Source organism: Carassius auratus, chromosome 5 (genome assembly GCF_003368295.1).
Source record: "Carassius auratus strain Wakin chromosome 5, ASM336829v1, whole genome shotgun sequence".
NCBI classification, from domain to species: Eukaryota; Metazoa; Chordata; class Actinopteri; order Cypriniformes; family Cyprinidae; genus Carassius; species Carassius auratus.
Genome location: NC_039247.1, coordinates 19,203,103 through 19,222,723, shown reverse-complemented (window position 1 = coordinate 19,222,723; position 19,621 = coordinate 19,203,103). Strand labels below are relative to the sequence as shown.

Sequence of the window (19,621 nt, the reverse complement as noted above, 5' to 3'; positions counted from 1 at the left end):
TCTCTATGAACTCTGTCCATCTGGGCCTGAAAAGAGACATGATCTAGCTAATCTGCAACAGGCCATATTTCAGGTCCCGGAAGTTTATATTGCTATTTCCACAAAGTATCGCAGGCCGGAATTCACTAGCTCAAGGTTCCCGAGCAAATATTGTGAGAACTGAGACAAACTACTGTTTTGAAGGGGGATCACTGTGGTTTTAGTGGAGCGTGCCCCTTTCACCAGGCTTCCTACTGAAAGCAAGTGCTCTGGATTTACAAGCCACCATTATAAAGAAGAATTATACATGTAAGGCACAAGTGTGTGGGTTTTCCTCTAGGGGCATCAAAACCAAGACTATATGTCTTCATTATGCCATACTGTTTTACTACACACTGAAGGGAACATCAATGGGAATATATATATACTCTTAATCTGTACATCATTTTAATATTTCTATTCAAGTTCAAACCATTTGCTGTGCATTTCTTTGTACCATAATTAGCAAAAAAAAAATTACTTTAGTGCAGAAACAACAACAAGACTCACTCTCTCTCCGTCAGGTCCAGGGAGACCGAAGATGCCTGGGATTCCAATGAAGCCCTAAAAAAGGGGAGTGTAAGAAGAGTTAAGACTTTAGAGTGATGTGGTCTGAATATCCCTTGATAAACTGCAGAGTGACTTGGAAGGTCTTTTGAGGGAAGTGGCTGCTCGGTGAAGATCGAGGCCTTGAGGCAAGTGTATATGCCCATGGACTGCATGGTGCTGGCTTCCACGATGTAGTCCAAGGGCACATACCCTCACACCAGGGATCACACTGGCATTCAGCAGGAAGACTAAGGTTGGGTCACAAGGTTAATACCGATGAACTTACAATGAAATCTTGAAGAGAAAAAAGAATAATGATGAGTGAATGATGAATTTCAAGGAAACATGAAAATGAAATAAAATAACAATGAAAAGCATGAAATATAAAGTAAACATATTAAATGAAAGCAGTATTTAAAAATATCTATTACAAATACATTAAAGTAAAATTGTGTTTTATATTCTTATATAAAGTAAAATAATAATGCAAACCCGATTCCAAAAAAGATGGGGCACTGTATTAATTGTGAGTAAAAAAGGAATGGAATAATTTACAAATCTCATAAATTTTTATTTTATTTACAATAGAATATAGATAACATATCAAATGTTGAAAGTGAGACATTTTGAAATGTCATGCCAAATACTGGCTCATCTAGGTACAACTTTCAAAAAAGTTGGGACTGGTAGCAATAAGAGGCCAGAAAAGTTAAATGTACATAAGGAACAGTTGGAGGACCAATTTGCAACTTATTAGGTCAATAAGCAACATGATTGGGTATAAAAAGAGCCTCTCAGAGTGGCAATGTCTCTCAGAAGTCAAGATGGGCAGAGGATCACCAATTCCCCCAATGCGGCGGCGAAAAATAGTGGAGCAATATCAGAAAGGAGTTTTTCAGAGAAAAACTGCAAAGAGTTTTAAGTTATCATCATCTACAGTGCATAATATCATTCAAAGATTCAGAGAATCTGGAACAATCTCTTTGCGTAAGGGTCTAGGCCGGAAAACCATAATGGATGCTAGTGATGTTCGGGCCGTTAGACGGCAATGCATCACATAAAGGAATCCTATTGTAATGGAAATCACAACATGGGCACAGGAATACTTCCAGAAAACATTGTCGGTGAACACAATCCACCGTGCCATTCACCGTTGCCGGCTAAAACTCTATAGGTCAAAAAAGCCATATCTAAACATGATCTAAAATTGCAGCCGTTTTTTTCTGGGACAAGGCTCATTTAAAATGGACTTTGGCAAAGTGGAAAACTGTTCTGTGAAACAAATCTAAATTTGAAGTTCTTTTTGGAAAACTGGGATGCCATGTCATCCACACTAAAGAGGACAAGGACAACACAAGTTGTTATCAGCGCTCAGTTCAGAAGCCTTGATCTCTGATGGTATATGGTTGCATGAGTGCGTGTGGCATCGGCAGCTTACACATCTGGAAAGGCACCATCAATGCTGAAAGGTATATCCAAGTTCCAGAACAACATATGCTCCCATCCAGACGTTTCAGGGAAGACCTTGCATTTTCCAAAATGACAATGCCAGACCACATACTGCATCACTTACAACATCATGGCTGCGTAGAAGAAGGATCCTGGTACTGAAATGGCCAGCCTGCAGTCCAGATATTTCACCCATAGAAAACATTTGGTGCATCATAAAGAGGAAGATGTGACAAAGAAGACCTAAGAGAGTCGAGCAACTAGAAGCCTGTATTAGACAAGAATGGGTCAACATTCCTATTCCTAAACTTGAGCAACTTGTCTCCTCAGTCCCCAGACATTTGCAGACTGTTATAAAAAGAAGAGGGGATGCCACACAGTGGTAAACATGGCCTTGTCCCAACTTTTTTGAGTGTTGATGCCATGACATTTTAAATCAACTTATTTTTCTCTTAAAATGGTAAATTTTCAGTTTAAACATTTGATATATCATCTATGTTATATTCTGAATAAAATATTGAAACTTCCACATCATTGCATTCCCTTTTTATTCACAATTTGTACAGTGTCCCAACTTTTTTGGAATCGCGTGTGTAAACGAAATAATAACGAACAAAAAAAAAAAATGTTGGCACTAAGGCAAAGAATAAAAAGGTTTACTCTGCTGCCGTACATTTTACAAGACCAAACAGGTTTTAAAATGTTAGTGGAATTATAATGTAAAACCCAGCTGACAGAGGTATGCTATCAGAGCTGATGTTCTGAGGTTTTATTATGAATTTATTTATAAATGTCTACAACTATTTCCTTTTCTGGTGTTGTTTCAGAGTTTCCAAACTGGAAAACAAGGTTTCAATACCAAAAATGCAGACACCCTTACAAACCTTCCTGAACATAAATGCTCTGTTACTTTTAAGCAAATTTATAAGTGGGAGCAAATGTGGAATGCAAAACATCTTATCTTAACTGAACTCAGCCAGTACATGATGATTAAGTAATAGCCAACACAGTCTAAACAAGTTCTTATTAAAATTATATACACAAATCTGTGCATAACTGGAAGACATTATATTTTTACCAGGCAATATAGAGAGTCGCTGTGTAATCTGTCCCTTACCTGTATGCCTTTTGGTCCCATATTTCCTATAGGCCCTGGCAAACCCTACAAAAGACAAATAATGCAATGTTCTCATACCTAAAGATCGGACCAATAATAATTTTGTTTACATAATTTATTTGAGAAAATCAATTTTATCGAGTTTCATGGTTTTGCAAATATGCTCATGAAAGGTAATACACACACACACACAAAAAAAAACAGCTTGATTGTCATGCTATTTTATCATATTATATATTATATACTATCATTATAGTGTTCCTGTGGCTCAAGTGGTAGCGCATTGGGTTAGCAGCGAAAGGTTGAAGGTTTGATTCCCAGGGAACACATTAGGTAAAACATTTTAGCCTAAATGCACTGAAAGTCGCTTTGGATAAAAGCATCTGCTAAATGCATTAATTAATTTATCATGAGGAACAGATTGGTGTTGATGCTGAACAGGTGGAAAGTAGCAAATAAGTTGATCTAGACCCAATCAATATGTCCTCCTGAAGTGTTTGGAGGACATTCTTGAGAAACTATTCTGGCAACACCTTTTACAATTCCAACCACAGACTTGCCAAACTTTAAACATAAACTGAACTGGGATGTGCGCTTTTACCTACCTTGGCCAAGGATAGTTCAAGCAAAAATTTCAATTCTGGCATTAATGGTGGCCACTGATCATAGAATAGTTTTTTTTCCCCTTTATATGGTCAATGTCTGCAGTAAACTTTTTGCTTACCAAGACTATTCAAAATGTCTTCTTTTGTGTTTTGAAACAACCTGAGGGTGAGTAAATGTTGTGAGTTTTTATTTTTTTGGGGTGAACTATACCTTTAAAAAGTTAAATCAGCTGAATCTCTGTATAGCCTGCAATGAATCCAGAAAATCGATGTAAATCTAAATTACAACAGGATTTTCTAAAAAATGCCTAATGGTGAAGTTATTTAAGAATGTAAACTACCAGAGGACCCACTTTATATTAAATGACCTTAACTACTATATACTTACATTTTAATTAATAATTTAGTACAATGTACTTATTGTGTACATACATGTTTTTACATTGTACTTATATTTAAAAAGAAAACTACATGTAATTACATCTGTATTTAATTTCTGTAATTACATTTATAATTACACTGTTGACTCATACTTTACACCCTAACCCACCCTTAAACTTACCCATACCTACAACCCTCTCCCTAACCTTACCCCATCCCACCTCAATAGCAGCAAAAGTGTTTTACAAAACAATATGAACATAATAAGTACATTGTACTTATTTTTTATGTAAGTACATAGTAGTTAAGGCCACTTAATATAAAGTGGGACCCTACCAGAAATGTTTAATTAGTAAGTAGTATGTATGTAGTATGTAGTTGTTTCCTTGGTAAATATGAACAGCTGTGGCTGATCACATGTACCGTATACTCAGCAGTGGGAGAACACCTATCAAAAGGGGATCTGGAATCATTCATGCCTTTGGCACTCAGAAAAATAAAGTGGTCATACTGGCAGAGCAAGCTGTTTTAGTCTCATGTACAAGCCGTGACACTTCACTATTAGTCTCACTTTACTCATATCTGTGAGAACTGTGCAAGCCAGCAGCACAACAGAAGATTTACTGCACCTGCCTGCCAGGATAACCTTTGGCACCCAGGCTTCCATCCGGTCCTCTTTCTCCCTGTAAAGAGAGGGCAAAGAAAAGAATATATAAAGCCAAGAAAATCAATTACAATAAAAATGTTGTTAGCATTGGAAGCTCTTGTGGAGAGCCATGAAAAAGGACAAAGGAGAAAGAGAGGAGTAAAAGGTATTTAAACAACGTTATGCTACTGCATGTCTGTAAATAGTGTTTTTTTCATGTGTTGAATGCATGTGTTGAATGCATCTCAACTGAGTAGCGAAGAGTTCTGATTAGATGAAAGATTTTTACTAGTGATATCAATTAATTTACTGTCACAGAAAAACTGCTAAAAAGACTACTTTTTAAAAAAATCCTTAAGTTTCATGGAAAAAATACTCTTGCGCTGTATGCATGCATACCATCTTTGGTCTCAAAAAATCCAAAAAGTTCTAAATAAGAGTACAATAAAAAAACATCATGGCTACTAAACAGACAAGATAATATTCAGAGCTAAGGTGTGGTCACATTTACTCAGTGAAATTTAACAGGTGGAAGAAAGCCAAAGATAAAATATGGGAATAATGACATAAAAATCCAAGCTATTCTGCCAGCTAGCAAACTTGAACCCAAAGCAAAATTTGCATAGGGAAACTCCATCAGGTGAAATTCTTCCTCGCATTGATTCACTTTAAAATGAATGGAATTTGGCCTTCAAAAGACTGCAGAGCAATGGTGAATGTGATGGCACTTTTAGAATTTTTCTGTAACATGAAACCTGTAGTGTACTTTGAAAAAAATGTATAGATAATAGTTTTATTAATGCTGTAGTTGTATATATATATTTTAAATTCTCCTGTGGAAAGTAAAAAAAAAAAATAATGGCATGAATGGGAACTCACTTGATCTCCGGGGTGGCCAGAGGGACCAGGATGGCCCTTCTGTCCCTAAACAGAGAGAAAGAGACATTTTGTGTTGCATAAGAATACTGTATAAATACCCCCATTTATAGTTTATCAGACAAGAAGAGGTAAATTATAGCCGGGTGAGGGGGGTTGATGGGGTGTTATCCAAATACAAAGACAAAAGAAAATCTTTGCATTCATTGTGTCTGCCAATGAGTCACAGGAGCAAAGTGAAACCAGCATGTACAATCCCAGTGATTTACAAAGATTCCTAGGATGGAGGAATGGAAAAGTAATAAATGTAGAGAAACATAACAGGTCTCAAAGCACACATCAACGGATTCTACTCCAACAGTAAACCACTTCTGAACTACCAACTCATTAATGGCTGAGTAGACGCTTAAACTGGGGACAGGCCAACTAGCTCTCATATTAGCCCATAATGAAGGGAAGACAACATTTTATGCCATAACGCTATATATTACAGCCCACAAATTGCAGAGCAACTAAACAGAATTTACAGTGTACCTTTTTTTGTTGTAATCATAGTGTACATATACATTACCTCCATGTAGATAAAAGGGATCAATGTGCAAAGTTTGGGGAATAAAGGGATAACAACCTGGAACATTATAAATTATTTATACTATAAGCATTTTAAAATTAAGGGGTACATAATCTAATATTATTTGGTATGTATGATCTATATGCTAAACAACAATCTTACATTTGGGAGCAATTTAGCAAGAATATACTTTTTGTACACCCTCCCTCCAAATCAATCAGACGGTGAACACTATTAACTGCAATAATTATATGTGGGATACATATTCAAACAGCATATTCATACAGCACAATTGTCACACCCCTGGACTCATTATGTTGTGTTTTCCATTCCCCATGTTCTCTGTGACCCAGTTTCTGTCTCCCGTGTTTGGTTAATTGATTAGTACCCAGGTGTGTCTAGTTCCCTATCTGTCGGTCACTACGAGTTATGTCGACCGACAAATGGGGTCTCACTTGGGAGGCCAATCATCTCTGATTTTAAGAGAAAACGCCAATGAAATTGGCAAGTGGATTAACACACCTGAGCCACTCCCCGTGCCAGCGGGTATAAATAGGGCGACAGGTGCATCCACTCATTAGATTTTTGCTTCGGAGCCGAGTGGTTGTATGAAAGCTGTTATACTCCACAAAGCCATTCATCTGCTGTGTCGGGAAGCTGTTCTGGTTGGCGGTACGGCGCAAACAGCGGTGTCCCTTTCAGCGATTCCCCTGGGCGCTTCAACTAAGAGAGCAGATTTCCTAAAAGAGCAAATCGCGGACGATTCGCGTCTTTTTCAAGACGCCGTTTCGTCCGCGTCCTTCTGGATGCGGTCGTTTCCTGTTCTCTGACAACGGCCACGTTCGCTCTCTTCCGTGTCTGGGCATTCAGCACGCTGAAGGCGCGTTCGTGGATGGTTCGTGCACGCACTGCGTGTGTGACCATGGCAACGCTGTGATCGCGTCTCCCCTTTCTTAAAGGGAAGGGAGCAGACCCCTCTGTCACTACCCGTTCTGGTTTCTCTGTCTCGAGCAGAGGACCGCCGGCTAGTGCTCTGGGAGATTTGAGGGTGACAGTGAGAGCTTCTCCGCCGGGCCACGCCCCACGGACCTCTTACCCCTTCCGCAGTGTTTGTCCTGTGCAGCTGCTGGGTGATTTTGCTGGGCTGTCTTATGGCAGTCCCAACGGGTCATTCAGTTTGCCGCCGGAGATCAGATGTCGATTGCAGCATCGAGGATGGGCTGTTGACCTCTGTGGATGAAGATTCGGCGGGGCTGCCCCCCTCGGGTGTTGTCGCCACTTCCGAATTGGACCCAGAGTTGACAGCCGTGCTTGCCCGGGCAGCTGTGAGCATCAGGATGGAGGTGAATGCACCGCCCAGCCCTGAGTGCTCATGGCTGTTTGATTGGTTCTCGGTGTGGAGCGCAACTCACAACCGCGTTTTACTCTGGTTCCTTTCTTCCCGGATGTGCATGGGGAAGTGATGTAGTCGTGGATGGCCCCTTTTACGGCCGGAAGCAGCTCATTTCGTTCCTCTGTCCTCACTACCCTCGATGGCGAGGCAGCTAGGGGTGTGTTGACATTCCCCAGCAGGAGAGTGCGATTGCGGTGCACTTGTGTCCGCAAAACGCCGCCACTGGGAGGGATAGTCCGCGCCCCTCACCCAAGGCCTGTAAGCTGTCGGCCGCGCTCGCTACCAAGGCTTACAGTGCTGCGGGCCAAGCTGTCTCTGCTTTGCATGCCATGGCTATCCTGCAAACCCAACAAGCCAAGGCTTTAACAATGCACGAGGGTAGGACCAACCCGAGGTTGATGCAGGAGCTGCGCATGGCGACTGACCTCCCCCTTCTGGGTGACGGAAGTCACAACGCAGTCCCTCGGGTAGGCGATGTCCACTCTGGTGGTCCAGTAGTGCCGTTTCAGGTTCAGCCTGGTCTGTATGAGAGACATTGACAAAGTGCATTTTCTCGATGCTCCCATGTCCCAGGCTGTCCTGTGTGGCGACGCTGTCAGGTGCTGTGCCCAGTAGTTCCTGACAGAACAACAGCAGACTGAGGCCATACAGCACATCTTGCCACGACGTGATCCTCCGGTTGCCACCATTCCGTCGCAGGCAGTGCCTCAGCCTGCTCGTCGCCGAGGGCGCCCCCCTGCGTCCTCCACACCAGCTCCGCCCCGTGCTGAGAGTTCTTCGAGGCCGGCGCGTCGAGCCCCGCGCAGGAGAGCGGCGCCCCCCGTGTCACTCCCAGCTGCAAAGTCCTCGAGGAAGTCGACTAAGCGGCCCTGACACGGGCAACTCGGAGATGCGGAGAACTGCTCTTCAGGAGATGGCAGAGAGAGCGCCACTCCCTCCCCCGGAGGAGGGCCGGGTGGAGAATCTTCTGGTTCTGTTCCGCCGCTGGTCGAACGGCCAGTGGCACCCACATTTTCATTGGAAGAGCAATTTCTCCTTCCTCCGAGTTGCAAGGCTCGTGGGCTGACAATGAGCGACGCACAGCTTCCTCATTCTCACCCACGACGCCCCTTTTCGCCAGCGGCCAAGAGGTCGCGGTTCGGAGACGCAACGCCTCTCCACGCATCTCTGGCCAGTTCCTCCGGGAACACGGGGAGTGTGGTTGCGATGACCCAGGACGCAGTGCCTTCTGGGCCTTCCGGCACGACTCCCCATCGCTGCACCACTGCGGGTATGTCAACTGTCCCTTTGGTGCCACTTGTACGGTATCTGGGAGCGTGGCTTGCGCTGCCCAACCCGTCACGCTGGCTCATCCGGACGGTTCGACTCGGCTATGCGATTCAGTTCGCCCGGCGACCCCCCAAGTTCAATGGCATGCTCGAGACTTCGGTGGCAGTCCAGGATGCCCCTGTCTTGCGCGAGGAGATTGCTGTCCTCCTGGCGAAGGATGCAATCGAGCCGGTCCCTCCAGCCGAGATGAGGACGGGGTTTTACAGCCCTTACTTCATCGTGCCCAAGAAAAGCGGTGGCCTTCGACCTATCCTGGTTCTGCGAGTCTTGAATCGGGCCCTACACAAGCTCCCGTTCAGGATGTTGACGCAGAAACGCATTATCAAATGTGTCCAGCCCCAGGACTGGTTTGCAGCGATCGACCTGAAAGACGCGTACTTTAATGTCTCTATCCTCCCTCGTCACAGACCGTTCCTGCGCTTTGCTTTCGAGGGTCAGGCATGGCAGTACAAGGTCCTCCCCTTCGGGCTCTCCCTGTCCCCCCGTGTCTTCACGAAGGTCGCGGAGGGCGCCCTTGCCCCACTTTGGGAAGTGGGCATCAGGATCCTCAACTATCTCGACGACTGGCTCATTATGGCCCAGTCCCGAGAAGAGTTGTGCGATCACAGGGACTTCGTGCTTCGGCACCTCAGTCAGTTGGGGCTTCAGGTCAACCGGGAGAAGAGCAAGCTCTCCCCTGTGCAGAGAATCTCTTATCTCGGTATGGAGTTAGACTCGGTGAGTATGACGGCACGTCTCACCAGCGAGCGTGCCCACTCAGTGCTGTACTGCCTGAGTTCCTTCAGAGGCAGGACAGTGGTACCACTGAAACACTTTCAGAGGCTCCTGGGGCATATGGCATCCGCAGCCGCAGTCACGCCGCTCGGGTTGCTTCATATGAGACCACTTCAGCACTAGTTACACTCCCGAGTCCCGAGATGGGCATGGCGCCGCGGTACACATCGTGTCACCATCACACTGATGTGTCGCCGCCTATTCAGTCCTTGGTCGGACCTTGCTTTTCTACGGGCCGGCGTGCCCTTAGAACAAGTGTCCCGGCACGTTGTTGTCACAACAGATGCCTTCAACTCGGGCTGGGGCGCGACATGCAACGGGCAGGCAGCTTCAGGGTCCTGGACAGGACCTCGACTGCTGTGGCACATCAACTGCCTGGAGTTGCTGGCAGTGCATCTAGCTTTGCGACGGTTTCGTCCGCTAGTGCTGGACAAGCACGTGTTGGTCCGCACGGACAACACTGCGGCTGTTTCGTACATCAACCGACAGGCGGTTTACGATCACGTCGCATGTCTCAACTCACCCGTCATCTCCTCCTCTGGAGTCAGACGTGGCTCAAGTCGCTGCGCGCTGTCCACATCCCGGGGGAGCTCAATCGTGCAGCCGACGTGCTCTCACGACAGCTCACTTTCCCCGGGGAATGGCGACTCCATCCCCAGACGGTCCAGCTGATCTGGAGTCGATTCGGGGAAGCCCAGGTAGACCTGTTTGCTTCCCACGAGTCCTCCCACTGCCAGCTGTACTATTCCCTGTCCCAGGCCCCCCTGGGCACAGATGCACTGGCACACAGCTGGCCTCGGGCTTTACGCAAGTATGCGTTTCCCCCAGTGAGCCTGCTCGCACAGACACTGTGCAAGGTCAGGGAGGACGAGGAACAGGTCCTGTTGGTTGCGCCTTACTGGCCCACCCGGACCTGGTTTTCGGAACTCATGCTCCTCGTGACAGCCCCTCCCTGGCGCATCCCCCTGAGGAAGAGACCTTCTCTCTCAGGGGCTTGGCACCATTTGGCACCCGCGCCCAGATCTCTGGAACCTCCATGTGTGGCTTCTAGACGGGACGCGGCAGACCTAAGTGATCTGCCCCCAGCGGTGGTAGACACTATCACTCAGGCTAGAGCCCCTTCTACGAGGCAGGCCTATGCTCTGAAGTGGAGTCTGTTCACAAATTGGTGTTCTTCTCACCGGGAAGACCCCCGGAGATGCCCGGTCAGAGTCGTGCTTTCTTTCCTGCAAGGTAGGCTGGAGCGTGGGCTGTCACCCTCCACCCTGAAGGTGATTGCAGCCCATCACGATGCAGTGGACGGCCGGTCCCTGGGGAGGCATGACCTGATCGTTAGGTTCCTGAGGGGTGCCAGAAGGTTACATCCTCCTAGGACACCCCTGATTCCCTCCTGGGACCTCTCTATTGCCCTGGCGGGACTTCAGAGGGGTCCCTTTGAGCCGCTGGATTCGGTTGAGCTGAAGTTCCTGTCTCTCAAGACAGCGCTCCTGATCGCGCTCACTTCCATCAAGAGGGTCGGGGACCTCCAAGCATTTTCGGTAAGTGAAGAGTGCCTTGTGTTCGGGCCGGCCTACTCTCATGTTGTCCTGAGACCCCGGCCTGGATACGTGCCCAAGGTTCCCACCACTCCCTTCCGAGACCAGGTGGTGAACCTGCAAGCGCTGCCCCTGGAGGAGGCAGATCCAGCCTTGTCGTTGCTGTGTCCCGTAAGAGCACTTCGCATATACGTGGACCGCACCCAGAGCTTCAGAAGCTCTGAGCAGCTCCTGGTCTGCTTTGGAGGTCAGCAGAAGGGGAAGGCTGTCTCTAAGCAGAGGTTGGCCCACTGGATAGTGGACGCCATCGCCTTGGCTTACCATTCCCAAGGCGAGCCGTGCCCCCTGGGGGTGAGGGCCCACTCCACACGGAGTGTGGCCTCCTCCTATGCGTTGGCGCACGGCGCCTCTCTGGCAGACATTTGTCGAGCTGCGGGCTGGGCTACACTTAACACCTTTGCGAGGTTTTACAACCTCCGTGTAGAGCCAGTTTCCTCCCGTGTGTTGGGTAACAGGTAATTGGCGGGAAGGGCTGGCTGGGTGTCTCGCTTGCTGCGCCATTCCCCCTAACACGGGGATGTGAGCGCCTTCTTCTCCCAGTAGAGTTCCCCGGTTGGCGTACCCTGGTCGAGCATCCTCCAGCACCCTCGGCGTCAGACTTGGCGGAGCAGTCTGTCGCCAGGCCCAGTACTGGCGTTAACATGCCCGGAGCCGGTCAGCCCCTGTACTGGGCTAGGTGTCCATATGGCTGGGTTCCTTACGGGTAATCCCATATGTGTATTCTTCCACGGTAAGGTTTCCCTCTTGGCAAACCCGTGTCTTACCTTGACAGATCGCTCTGTCAGTCTCTTCTGGCAGCCGTTCCATCCCTACTCCAAGGTAGGACCTGCCTCAGAGACCCTTTCCATATGCAGTACTGCCCCCTGGGTCAGTCCATATCGGTATATCCACATGTCACCTCCCTACGGGTAGGATGTGGTCTCCGTAGCGACCTTTCCTAAAGGCTCGCTTCCCCATTGTCTTGCCAGCTGAAAAAACAAATAGGGAAGATTTGAAGCAATCTTTCACTGAAGGTTGAAATCCCTTCCATTTACTTTATGTGGGCGGAACAGCAGCATGGCCTTCTCCAGCAGCGATGTACTCACCCTTTGGCCCCTTCGGTACCAAGGTCAGTGAATTTGCGCTGGGGCTTTGGGAAGGTTACGACCTTAAGCGTAGCTTTTGTGGCACGCCAAGGCTTGTCAACAATTGCAGCGCCTCAGGGTTGTGACGAGGTTCAGGTTATGGCGTTTTCCATAGGACCCCATTTGTCGGTCGACATAACTCGTAGTGACCGACAGATAGGGAACGTCTCGGTTACGTACGTAACCCTCGTTCCCTGATGGAGGGAACGGAGGTGTTATGTCCCCATGCCACAACCTTGAACCATTCGCTGTTGCCGGGACACGTTCTCGGCTCCTCAGCGTAAAACCTAATGAGTGGATGCACCTGTCGCCCTATTTATACCCGCTGGCACGGGGAGTGGCTCAGGTGTGTTAATCCACTTGCCAATTTCATTGGCGTTTTCTCTTAAAATCAGAGATGATTGGCCTCCCAAGTGAGACCCCATTTGTCGGTCGACATAACGTCTCCGTTCCCTCCATCAGGGAACGAGGGTTACGTACGTAACCGAGACGTTTCATTCCCATGTCTTCCATGTTCCCATTATTTTAGTAATTCCATGCACCTGTCTGCCCTTCATTATCCTGTCTTTATATACCATAGTCTTTCAGTTCAGTTTTGTCGGGTCTGCCAGTTACAAGTCAGCAGTGCTGGGCAGTAATGCGTTACTAGTGACAGTAACTAATATTGTAACGCATTACTGTTTAAATAAATTAACTCTGTTACCATATGGTGCGTTGTCCGTTACTTTTTTAAAAGTATAGCTTAAATTCTAACCTGTTTACAGCAGCGAAGCATTGTAGGATTGGTGGATGCCAACTTCGTAAACACGAATACGCACTTTGTTCATGTTTTCATTTATTCAAGTATGTGCGGCGGTCATGGCGAGTCAAGGAGAGAGCAAGACGAATTTCTCAAAGTGGAAATATGCTCATTATTTCACTTCAGTTGAGCATAAAGACAAAAACCTTTTAGTCAAATATAAGCTGTGTCTTTCTGGTTCGAATGTCCTGTCCTATCCTATCCCATGAATTTACACTCTGTGCGCTCATATTTTGTAAACTGCACCCTCGGTTTTTTTAATCCGTACCCATGAATTCATAATCCATGCGCACGCTTTCGCAATCTGTTCCCTCGGATATGTAAAATGTGGATTCATGCAGCAGTTATTGAAGTGCACAGGACAGACTCACTCGCTATGTTTCCATCACCCTGTTCTGTCTCTCTTCCACCCTCTTCCATTTAGAAGTATCATATCAGGAACGAGTGATGGGGGGGGGGATCCTTTAATTCGCAAAAAAGCTTTTATGCTCACTTAAGGTGGTTTGTGACTTGGGTTAATGTGAATAATGGGAGATGAAAATGCATCACCCGTGCACATCAAATAATTTATGTGACTTTGTGCTATGGGATGGCATAACCTGACTAACCAGCGGACTGATCTCATTGTACAGCATGTGAATAAATTCTGTATAATTACCTCCTATAACTGTCTTACATGACTGCCTTTCCAAACAGCAGGCAGGAGGAGCTGGGGATGGAGAAGGATATGCTCCCGAATAAGTAATAAAGCTGCTGAATAATACTGAATAGAACTTATATGAAAATGCCATGATGGTTATCATATTCTAGGAAGATGTGAATCAGCTGAGAGTCAACTGATGCAATTTTGACTCGCAGGCCCCACCAGAACTTACACTATGCTTGATTTTTGTTGTTGATACTAATATTTTCTAGTATTCTATTAGTCTGCATTTACACTGCGTGTATCTATTTTACCATATTTGTTTCCCATGCAGTCAATTGCAGCTTCAGAGTGAATCATACATGTAGAAAACTTTGCTGCATGTAATTGGCCACATTTCACGTTTTCCAGAGCTCCAACTAAAAAATGCAATGGAGCATTTGCTAAATCTGTTTCGCTGATGATATTATATCATTTTAATGTCTCAACTGAAGGTGCTCATGCTTTAGTTTCAGGGAGTTTATATTTAAAATTGACTTTGTCACAGACCCCTGGTTGAATACCCTTGATGTACGTTATATTCAGATATGGAATGACTTACGGTGATATCACTTTTGAGTGAAAACTATTACTTTAAGAAGAACACATGAAGAAACAATTAACAAAACAATTCATTGCAAAACAAATCGGAATCCACCTATGAAGCCCTTCAATTGGATCAGTGGTCTAATGCAAGAGAAACATTCATGGCACTCATTCATCAGTGTGCTAAGGTACTACTTCAAGAAACTTTCCTTAAATTTATAAGCACTGTGAATGTTATGAAGACATCATCGGCACTTTCACAGTGAGTGAAAAATCACGTGGTGTTATGTGTCTTGGCTGAGTAATTGGCAGTAACCTTTGGGATTACAATAACAGAACAGAAACTTCAATTGACTAGAATTCAGGAGGAGGAATGGAAATTCTATGGCAAGTTTCAGCTCTCACTAAAATGAGATGTAAATTGTCCAGAATGAGTAACAATCACACCCTCATACATTATACTGTTGTTTTTTTTAAGTACTATTTTTAATCTGCAAGGATTTTGATCAAAAGTGCCAACATTAAATCTTTACTGTCAAAAAAATCTATTTTAAATAAATTCTATTCTTTTGAACTTTCCATTCATTAAAGATTCCAAACATAAATTCTTCACAATTTTCACAAAAAATATTTTCGATATTAATTTTAAATGTGGTTTTTGTATCCCAATATATTTTGTGGCTACTGTATGTGATTTACAGCAAACACTTTTCCCGCAGCTGCTGTGCCAATGCCAACTGTTCCATCTACAGCTTTCTGTGTTTATCTGTGCCTGCCCCAGCAAATCTCTTTACAAAACACTGCTCATAGAAACCTAATTTGTAAGGACTCTTTTGAGTAAACAAAGCAAATCATAGTCTGGCACAAGTGATCAAAAACAGGTTAAATGCATACAACATTGGCTTGTGATCTCCATGCTGGAACTGAGTGATCTGCTGTGGAGGACAATGAACAATGCCTTCCCTCTTCCTAAACTATGGAAATATATTACATAGAGGGAAAGAAGCCACGAATATAGAGCTAAAGGGTCAGAGATGGAAAGAGGGACAGTCTTCATTGCAACGAAGAAGAGAATGTGTCTTGTTATTGGTGTTTATGCTTGTGCCATGCATAAACAGAGAACAAATAAATCCCAGATGTGTGAGCTAAAAGGACCTTAATGAAAGGAAGCAATTGTTTAGCCTGTGCCTGTGCATGTATGATTGTGTGTGGTGGACTTTTAAATTCAGAGGATAAAGTCTCCCTTCTGTGTTTGCCTTTTTTCTTAATGTATTTTATGTCATCATATTTTCATCTGGTTAAAGCAACTTGGAACACTATTTCACCTTTTACACTATCATAAGTTATCAACACTGCACATTTAAATTACCACCAATAGTTTTGTATGATTACAATTCGTAACATACTCTCAAGTTTGTTTTACATTGCCAAAGCATAAAAAACACAACTACAGTAACATATCTACTACACACTTTTGTTATTACATTCTTTCTTACTACTTTATTTATTTTTATTTTTTTTTACTTTTTTTATAACTCTATAACACATTACCATAAAGTGGGAAAAAAATACAGACAAAACACATGTAAAAATTACATACAGTATGTAAAATTCCCTCATATCCTTTTCATCTGGATGTAAATGACAATATGGAAGAAATATCTTGATACGTCTGTTACACTGTAACTTCATCAGAATTTTTGATGTGGTAATGCACTTTCCCTTATTTAAACAAAAATGTTTACATATTTACTGCATTTTAAACATTTGCACGTGTTCAAAATCACTCACTTGTTCATTCCTTCACAATTTACAGCATAATGAATGCCACATACAGTAGTCAGTGAGTGTGCATGAGTTAATGTTGGCACAGCTGTATGGCACACTGTGCTGTATCCCAACTGGCATGAAATCTGACATGAAATCCAGTGTGATTTCAACCAGATTTCAAGCCACAAGTAAATATGATAAGCAAAAATCTGATTTTGTGCATAAAACAAACAAAACAAAAAATAATTTTCTGCCTGGCTTCACAAAGCCCATTTGATGATACAGTTGAGCAGCAGATAGACTAAACTCAATATCTCAGCATCACTGAGATGTGAAATGTTTCCCTTGGGAAACTGATTCATAAATTTAAATCACTTTCGCTTCATGAAACTATTGCAGACACAGATGCTCTTCCAGGTAGCTATGAATGGATAACTCTAATTCCAAAAAATGCAGCTTGTTCTAGTTCCTTTTCACAGTATGTGCCAAATGACCATCTTTCTCCCAAATGGTCATTTACCTCTTGCTGAGTAAAAACAAAAGCATTTTTTTCCCCTGTAGAAACTGGCTCCCTTTTTCCATCTCATTCAGTAAATCTGTGACAAGGATTAGCAAAGAATACAGTTTAATATAATTATGCTGTTATAACCAAGGACATCTACTAGACTGATATCCAGTAACAGATGTGGTCAAGGGACTGAGTTAGTTGATGTTGAATGAACATATTCCTATTGCTCAAACAAAGTGGTGTATTAAAAAGCCCTCACAAAATGATAGTTAAATCCAGTGTGATTTCAACCAGATTTCACCAGTTAAACCGGTTCACCACACTAACCAAGTATCTGGTCAGAGCATTGCAAGGCCCCAGTCTGTCACCACCCGGTGCTGGCTCTACTTCAACAGCTGTTCCTAGCAACCCACTCCCAGTTCCAAAACCTCCAGTCAGCCCATGATTCGCTTTCCCTGAGAGATTCGATGGAGAACCCGCTAAATGCAAGGGCTTCTTACTTCAGTGTTCACTCTTCGTCAACCAGCAACCATCACTATACCCCACAGATTCTGGCCGCATTGCTTTCATTTGTTCACTGCTGACCGGGAGAGCATTGGATTGGGCTACCGCTGAATGGAGGACTGACGTTTCTTCCTTCAAATCTTTTCTCCAAACTTTCGAGGTTTTCAAAGACCCAGCTGAGGGGAGAGGCGCGGATGACCGGTTATTAAACCTGACTCAAGGAAGAAGGTCAGCAGGTCAGTACGCTCTGTCATTCCGCACTCTTGCGGCCCAGACTATGTGGGTTGAGGACACATTAAAGCTCTTGTTTAAGAGAGGATTGAATGCAGAACTTCAGTCGGAATTGGCCTGTCGAGATGAAGGAAGGAGTCTAAATGAGTTTGTCGATCTGGCCATTCAAATTGACAATTTGATCCATTCTCGACATTCAGCTCAAAACATGGCCCCAGAATATTCATACCTTGTAGACGCCTTCAGTAAGAAGAAATCATCACAACTTCCCTCTCATCACTCTGTCGATTGTGCCAACGACCTGATAGCCAGCACCACTCCTCCTAAAGGCCGGATATCCTCTGTCTGTCTGCCGCCTGCCCTGATCTTTCACCTGTCTAAGCCTAGTCTCCATTGTTCTGCCTTGTATTGTCTTGTATTGTCTGACTATTCTCAATAAAGCTGCAAATGAATCAAATGTCTTCTGTCACAACAGCTATAGGGTTGCTAGGGCATTTAGGTGGTTGCCAGGTGGTTATCTAATGGACCATATCAAAGTAGTACATCCTATGTTTAAAAGAGACAGACTAAACCAGCCTATAAACCAGAGTAAGTTGGTCTTTAATTGATATAGCTGGCCCCCAGCCTGATCAGCTCGGAAGTGTCCAAAAGCTTTTTAAAATAATAACACTTTACACTAAGGTTCTAGTTGTTAACATTGGTTAACTAACAATTAAAGTACTTTTAATGCATTTATTATTATCTTAAGCCCTATTCAGATGGGACTAGTTTTACAGTACATTTAAATGTATTGATCATTGTTAGTTAATGCATTAACTAATGTTAGGGAAATTCGTGTTTCATAAGCCCTATTCAGACGGGACTAGTTTTACAGGGGGTCATTAGAGAAATCTGCGTTTCACAGACGTACTTGGTGATTTTAATCCCGTCCGAATCTGCCACATCTGTGTTTTTCTCACACAACCTCTGTGATAATTCCAGAGCAAATTACCTACCGTTTTTCAGCAAACTCAGTGATCCTCTGAGAAAACTAATCCTGTCCGAATGCGAATGTCTGTTATTGTGATTTTATTTCACAACGCATTTCCTCATGTGTTTTGGCCAACGTGAATTACCGTAGATGCTCTTACCGCGTGGATGTTTGATATATTTAATTAGCGGCAAATAAATAATAATAATAAAAAAAAAAATCAAGAGCAAGATCACGTAAACTGTTAATACCGTCTATTGTAATATCAGCATCAGGTAAGATTACTCACGTTCATTTATGCACTCATAATGTTACATAATGTTTTAATTACATATGTACATTTATGAAAATTAAATATACGGTAGGTTTAGCCTACTACACACACACAAAAAAAGGAAAACAAGTTAAACTAAAGGAACCACACATTAACATGGTTTTGCTACACTAGCCATTTAGTATTTATTGTGTAATAATACCAATGGCAATCATTCTGAATGAATTAAATGCACGCATACAGAGCGCGTGATCTCTGTGACGCCCAGATGCACAAAACAGACCCTATCACCTCTGTAAAAAAACACGGAGATGTTAGTCCCGTCCGAATTGGTACATGAAAATCACAGACATAGTTTCGAAAACTAGTCCCATCTGAATAGGGCTATAGACGTACTTGGTGATTTTAATCCCGTCCGAATCTGCCACGTCTGTGTTTTTCCTCGCACAACCTCTGTAATAATTAAAGAGAGCAAATTACCTAGTGTTTTACAGCAAACTCATTGATCCTCTGAGAAAACTAATCCCATCCAAATGCGAATGTCTGTGATTGCCGGTGTTATATGTTTTTTCACAACGCGTTTCCTTGTGTGTTTTGGCCAACTTGAATTACCGTAGATGCTATTATCGCATGCATGGTTAATATATTTGACTCCCAGAAAAGAAATAAAAAAATAACAATAAAATCAAGAGCTAGATTGTGTAAACTGTTAATACTGGCTATTGTAATATCAGCGTCTAAATTACGTAATGTTATGATTACATATGTTCGTTTTCTTAAAATTACACACAGGTTTACTAAACATAAATAAAAAATAAAAAATTAATAGTTAAAGTACAGTAACCACACATTAACATGGTTTTGTTACTAGCTTTACCATGCTATTTGTAGTAAAACTGATTATACTGTT

At 43.7% G+C, this 19,621-nt stretch overlaps 1 protein-coding gene across 1 annotated transcript in view; it reads right to left on the bottom strand.

Moving 5' to 3' along the window:
- The window catches only part of LOC113079701 (collagen alpha-1(XXVII) chain B-like), a 110,578-nt gene that overhangs the window by 52,134 nt on the left and 38,823 nt on the right, over positions 1-19,621 (bottom strand). The window contains exons 8-11 of the mRNA XM_026251931.1: positions 5,645-5,689; positions 4,749-4,802; positions 3,134-3,178; positions 529-582 (exon numbers count right to left, since the gene is read on the bottom strand). Coding sequence (XP_026107716.1) covers positions 529-582; positions 3,134-3,178; positions 4,749-4,802; positions 5,645-5,689 — 198 coding nt within the window. The remainder of the gene's footprint in view (positions 1-528; positions 583-3,133; positions 3,179-4,748; positions 4,803-5,644; positions 5,690-19,621) is intronic.